The sequence below is a fragment of the Petaurus breviceps genome, unplaced genomic scaffold (genome assembly GCF_028583685.1).
Source record: "Petaurus breviceps papuanus isolate PSGF00001 unplaced genomic scaffold, PetGlider_PUasm1.0 173, whole genome shotgun sequence".
In the NCBI taxonomy this organism is placed as follows: domain Eukaryota; kingdom Metazoa; phylum Chordata; class Mammalia; order Diprotodontia; family Petauridae; genus Petaurus; species Petaurus breviceps.
Genome location: NW_027185759.1, coordinates 520,092 through 526,238, shown reverse-complemented (window position 1 = coordinate 526,238; position 6,147 = coordinate 520,092). Strand labels below are relative to the sequence as shown.

General features: G+C 60.8%; 1 protein-coding gene across 2 annotated transcripts in view; it reads left to right on the top strand.

Moving 5' to 3' along the window:
* The first annotated feature begins 245 nt into the window (after window positions 1–245).
* The window catches only part of LOC138157622 (sphingosine-1-phosphate transporter SPNS2-like), a 9,701-nt gene continuing 3,799 nt past the window's right edge, over window positions 246–6,147 (top strand). Inside the window, exons 1-4 of one of the 2 annotated variants that reach the window (XR_011167419.1) lie at window positions 246–343; window positions 2,167–2,265; window positions 2,889–3,052; window positions 5,388–5,456. Coding sequence is in view for 1 of the 2 variants with exons in the window: in XM_069083253.1 (XP_068939354.1) it covers window positions 341–343; window positions 2,167–2,265; window positions 2,889–3,052 (266 nt within the window). In the remaining variant the exon portion in view is untranslated. The remainder of the gene's footprint in view (window positions 344–2,166; window positions 2,266–2,888; window positions 3,053–5,387; window positions 5,457–6,147) is intronic. The other variant, XM_069083253.1, reaches the window with a different exon arrangement.

The window sequence follows — 6,147 nt, the reverse complement described above, 5'->3', positions numbered from 1 at the left end:
CAAGGGGGAAGAGGGATAAGAGCCAGAGAAAAGCTGCCCCATGGCATGATCTCACCCACGCAATGTCCGCCCCGGAGGGGAAGGGCTTTGGGGGCCTGAGCCCCAGTCCTGGGACCCCCACGGCCTGGCTGGCCCCGATCCCTGCAGGAGGGAAGTGCCAGTCTGCTTGGGGGCCTGGTGTGACCTTGTGGCAGGCGAGGGGGTGAGCTCCCCACCAACAGGCAGGTTACCAGCCTCCTCCGTCTCTGTCTCTCCCTCCCTCATCTTGCTCCCCAAGATTTGTATCTTCATTGGCGAGACCCTGCTCTTCTCCAACTGGGCCATCACAGCAGACATCCTGATGGTGAGTGACCCGAGCCTGGCCAGGCCCTGCCCCTGCCCTGCCTCTGTCACGAATGGGTCAAAGCCAGCTGGGAGCTATGGGAGATGTGAGAACTGTTTTCTGGAGGAAGACTGGAAGAAGGTGGTTTGGCCATGTGTAGACTGGATTGGAGAGAGAAGAGTCTGGGGGAGGGGAGGCCAGGGGGACTGCTGGTCAGGGGCACTGGCAGCTTGGGGGGCCTTGGGAGCCACGAGAGCAGAGAGAGCACCACCTTGTGGCCCATCAGGCACCAAGGCCACCTCGTGGCCTCATCATCTCCGTGACTGTCAGAGCCCGGTGGGGGATGGGGACGGGGAAATGCCAGCTGAGTGTTTGTGTTGTTGGTGGCCCTGTCAAAGACCGTTTACAGGGAGGCCAGCAACAGACACCAGCCTCAGACCAGCTGGGGCGGCCACAGCCACCCAGACAAAGCCGCTCAGTCCCAGATGGGCTGCCTGGGTCAGTGCAGGGTCAGTCGACCTGGTCACAGCTGAACTGGGGCCTGGAGGGAGGGGAGGAAGGTGTGGCTGTTCTGAGTGGGGGTCTGGTCCGGCACGGGACTGAGGGGCTGTGCCCATTGTTGTTGTACACCATTGATGGGTGCCAGAGCCCATGGAAGTTGGAGGGACTGACTCATCAGCCCCCTGAGGTACCCCACCCTCTACCATGTCTACCCACTTGTCTTCCTGCTCCACCCTGGAGCGGGTGCCTGGTGCCAAACTTAGGGGCTCTGAGGCATCATGTTGATGAGAAAGTGTGGGAGAAGGGCCAGCTTTGCCCCTGTAGAGGAGGGACGGAGGAGAGCCCTTCATCAAGGTCTGGGGGGTGGGAGGCCATGTCTGGCTGCAGGCCTGCTCCGGGAAGGGCAGGAGTGTGCTCCCCAGGCATGCAGGGACACACAGGATGGCCCAGCTTGTTTCTGCTGTCTCCCAGCCAGATTTTGCTGTAGGGAGAACATGCTGGCTGTCCAGGCTGGGATATGTTGGGGGAAGTGTGGGCCCTGGCATCACTGGCCCCAAAGGCTTGGCCAGTGGAGGAATGTAGGTGTGGCTGAAGAAGGCTGTAGGGATGGGGAGATTAGGGATGGGGCCAGGGAGGAGGGCAGTGGGGACAATGGGAGGAAGGAAGTGTCCGGGTTTGGTGCATTCCTGGGGAGGGGGCAGCTTCCTGCCAGGCAATCTTTTCCATCAGACAGGCCTGTCCATCCCCCCTCTCTCCCCACCACTGGGATCCCCCCATCCTGATGCTCTGGGCCAGAGAGGGCAGGGCAGGGCGGGGTGGGGTGGGGGCTCACGGACTGGCTGGTGCAAGCATAATGGGATCCCAACTTCCAGATGAGGGCCTAGGGCTCAAATTGAGGGGGCCTCAAAGCCCAGGGCTCCCCACTCCACCCGGCAGAAAGCTGCCTCCCTGGAGCCCCCACTGCCGGCTGCCATCCGGGACTAGCCTGGGGGGAGGGGCAGCCAGCCACCCTGCAGGCGGCTGCTCCCACAGAGTTCAGCTTTACTTTACACGTTCCCAGAAAGCCTTCTCCCTCTTCTCATCAGTCACCAGCTGGCCCCCACCCCAGGCACCCCGCAAGGCCATGTAGGAAAGGGGAAAGGCAGTGTGGGCCTCACACCTTTCCCATCTGAAGGTCCTTGGGGCATCCTCTGCCTCAGTCCAGGCCCACAGGGCCTGCAGAGAAGGGGATGCTGTGGCCTCAGCCCTCCCTGAGAGGGAGGCCAAGATGAACCCCCCCCAACCAAGCACCTCTGACCTTGGGGAAAGCCCAGCCCCTAAGTCACCCTCCTACCTCCCTGCAGTACGTGGTCATCCCCACTCGCCGAGCCACTGCCGTGGCCCTCCAGAGTTTCACCTCCCACCTGCTGGGAGACGCTGGCAGTCCCTACCTTGTCGGCTTTGTGAGTACTGATCACCGGGGCTGGGCCGAGAGGAGCCTTCCCCCCTGGTTGGAGCCCAGGGCCTGAGCACACCTGACTGGGGGGTGGGTGCCCCCACCTGTATTAGGCGGTGGGAGGGTGGGGCCGTGGGGGGTGGAAGGAAAACATCCCTAGATGGGGTCAGGCCTTAGGGGGATGGGGCCCCGGGGGCAGGAGATGAGGGCGTGGCTTCTGGGTCCAGACCGTGGAGGTGGGAGACCCAGGATTTTGGACAGTGCTGAGGAGGGCCGGCAGGCAGACAGAGGGTTCTCAGGAAGGCAGCAGGTGTGTGTGTGTGTGTGTGTGTGTGTGTGTGTGTGTGTGTATTTGTGTGTGTCTCTGTGTATTTGTACATGTCTAATGGCTTCAAGGCACTGTGGGCACCTTCTGGGGGGAGGGTATCCCAGAGAAGATCTCTGCACTGTGTGGGGAGGGCAGCCTGAATGGGTCCTGCCCCTAGGAGTGAGGAGCTCACCCCACTCCAAGCCCCTCAAGCCCAACAAGACCCTGGAAAGGGGGTGGTTGGGAGCCTGGGAAGGAGTGGGCCAGCGGCGAGGCTGCTGGAGGGAGGTGGTCAGCCTCCCTCCCCTGGCCTCCCTCTGCAGATCTCTGACCTGATCCGCCAGAGCACCCGTGAGTCCCCGCTCTGGGAGTTCCTCAGCCTGGGCTACGCACTCATGCTCTGCCCCTTTGTGGTGGTGCTGGGCGGGATGTTCTTCCTCGCCACAGCCCTCTTCTTCCTCAGTGACCGGGCCAAGGCGGAACAGCAGTAAGTGGCTGTGGAGGGGGCAGAGATGGCCTGGGGGTGGGGGAACCCCTACCCTGGCACCTGCAGGGGCAGCCAGGCTCTAGACCAGGCCCTCTCCCATTTCAAGGCATCAGACTCGGTACACCCCCATAGATAAAACCCCAGGGTTTTCAGGGCCCAGAGGCCCTTTCAGGAGTGGCCTGAGATCCCTGGCAGCACACCCTCCGACTCCTAGCATTGCTGGTACATGCTCATCTCTACTTGTCCTCAGCCCACCACCACTGCCAAGGATGACCACAGACCAAAGGGCTGCAAGGAAGCAGATGGGGTGGGTGGGTAAGCCACGAGGGCACCAGGAGCCAGGCTCAGGAAGCCCAGGGATCTCTGGGTCACTGTTAGTCTGTTAGCCCAAGGTTAGTCAGTGGCACTTACTGACCGTGTTCCTGAGGCATTTTCTGCAGAACCAGCTCTTCCCAGAAGCCCCCAGGGCCTGGCCAACAGCACACCCAAATCCCTGTTCTCTGGCTTCATGGGCACATGGGCATCTTTTCTGAACCATCTTCACAGCACAGTGCTTCCCGGGTTCAAGCCTGGCCACTTGCAGGATGTAGGAAAAGTCTCCTTTATTTGTTGGGCCAGTGGGAGTTGGGGAGGAGGGAGGGAACCTGCTGAAGATGGGCCTCAGTTTCCCCAGCTAGAAAAGTCAGTTGGACCAGTCAGTCTCCAAGGTTTTTTGAGCTCCGATGATCTGAGAATCTGGGGAGGGAAGAACCAGTTTCCTGGATGGGAATCATGTTTCCTATGGAAATGGCCAAGGAGCAGAGAGACTGGTATGGTAGCCAGGCTGGGCCTCAGGGCTAGGAAGTGATCTTCCCCAGAGCAGGGGGAGGGGAGAGCAGCCCACAGACCCTAGCCACTTTATTGATGCTCTGAACAGGCATGGAGGGCCAATGAATGTGTGAGGCAGGGAAGCCTTTGCATGAGGGGTCCGGCTGGATGTGGACGGGCTGGCAGGCTCCTCTGTTCCATTTGGTGCCAGGAGTGTTGGGAAATGCCCCATTGTGCCAGGCACCAGGCTTGGGCCAGGGCCAGCCCTTCCACTCCAGGAGCTCACTCTGAGCCACTGAAAACAGGCCTTGGGCTGGGGCAGCTTTCTCGTGTACTTTAGTTATGATTCTTGGGCCTTGTGAGGCAGCCATCCTCTGGCCCCAGCTGTGCCTGGAACAAGGCCCTGACTGAGGGGTCGCAGTGCCAGGCAGAGTGAACAACAAGGAGAGGAGGCCTGCCATCCCAGCCATAGGGAGGATAGTCGCCTGAGCAGAGGGAGCCCTGCCGGCCATGACAAGGGACCCAAAGAGCCGGCAGAGAGGGTAGAGAGAGGCAGGTTGTGGAAGGCGCAAAAACCAAGAAGTAGGCAGCGGTTGTGCACTCTGGAGCAGGAGAGGGATATCACTGGGGAATAGCAAGCTGTGTGAGGAAGGGATGGGAGTGAGGAGGCGCACTTTTTAAAGGGTTTGCAAAGTGCTTGGCAGATAGGGTCTCAACTGAGCCTCTCCACAGTCCTGGGAGCTAGGCACAGAGGAGGAAACTGAGGCAGACCAAGGGGATGTGACTTGCCCAGGGTCACACAGCTAGGAAGTGTCTGAGGTAGGATGAGCACTCAGGTCTTCCTGACTCCAGGTCCCACCTCTGGCCTCTATTGGTCCCATGAGAATGCGTAGAACGAGGAGATATGGGGAAGTGAGGGGGAGGGGAGTTAAGGGGGCCTGGCCGAGGACTGAGGACAGGCACTTTTGGAGGAGATGGGGGAGTGGAACAGAGACAGCCCGGGGTATGGAGGGAATTCTGGGAAGGGATGGGAGGTCTAGTGAAGGGCATTTTCTAGAGCAGAGGGGAGACCTGTCTTTGTGAGGGGCAAAGTCTCCCCTGGGGAAGGAGGGAGGGCTGCAGGCCTGGAGAGCTTATCCTGGGTGTGGCCTCTGTGTAGGGCCTGGGCAGAGAGGCATGGCAGCAGGCAGGGGGCCCAGCGGCACCCAAGTGTGCTCCAGTCCTCAAACAGACACACCAACCTGGTCGAGGGTCTTAAAGGGCCCCATGTGCAAGGGGGGCTTTTCTGGAGACCCCTTCCCCCATGAGTGGGCCATGGGTCAGATCCCTGGAGAATATGAGAAGCAGGGAGGCCAGAAAGGGGAATGAAGTGGATGTGGACTGTTCTTGCCATCACACTGGATGGGGCTAGGGCAGGCTTTGGTGGCCTGGGCTTGCTCCAGAGAGGGCTGGGGGTGGTGTAGGGGCTCAGGAGTCAGTGAGGGCCAGGGGCCCTTCTCACCCTCTGCTCTTGGTCATTCCCCTGCAGAGGCCCTCGGGAGTTAGCAAGCTGAGTGTGGGACGGGGCCACCTCCGGCCAGCCGGTGGTGGCATCCAGGTAAAGGGCAGCTTTGCTCCTCGGGGTGGGCTGCTTGGTGTCCCCTGGGTTCTGCCTTCCTGCCACTGACCTGGGCTCTGCTGGGGTTGCCCTGGTACCTTCTGCCCCTTGCACCAGGGTGGGTAAGTTAGGAGCTATTGCCAAGGCCAGCCAGGAGGGGAGTGGGACTGGAGGGGTGAGTAGGCATGGCATTGCCAAGAGGCATGAGGCAGCTTGCTTCCTGCCCCCTACCTCCTCGGACAGGACAGGGCAGGGCTGGGACTGCAGCTTCGGCTGGCATGCTGCACTCAAGGAGAAGGGGAAGGAGGCTGGATCCCTGCACACAAGGCCTTTCCCCTCGGTCTGGAGAGGTGGTGGTGGGGCAGCCTGGGGCGGGGCTGTGGGACTCAGAGGGTCCTTTGGCCGTGACCTGCCTCGGGGCCCAGGAAAATTACCCGCTCCTCCCAGCCTGCTTCTCCATCCGAAAATGGGAACAATAACACATAGCCCCTCGAGGCTACGGACTGGAGGAGAACTTTTCATGTCACTCATTAATTAGGGTGAATGTTTTGTGTGTCAGGTGCAGTGGGTAGGGCCTAGAGGGGATCAGAAAGGCTGCAGTGGTCTGGGCTGGTGGTCTCTCCCTCCCTCAGTCCCTCCTCTGTGTGTGTCTCTCCCCCTTCCTTCCTCCCTCTCTTTCTCTCTCCCTCGT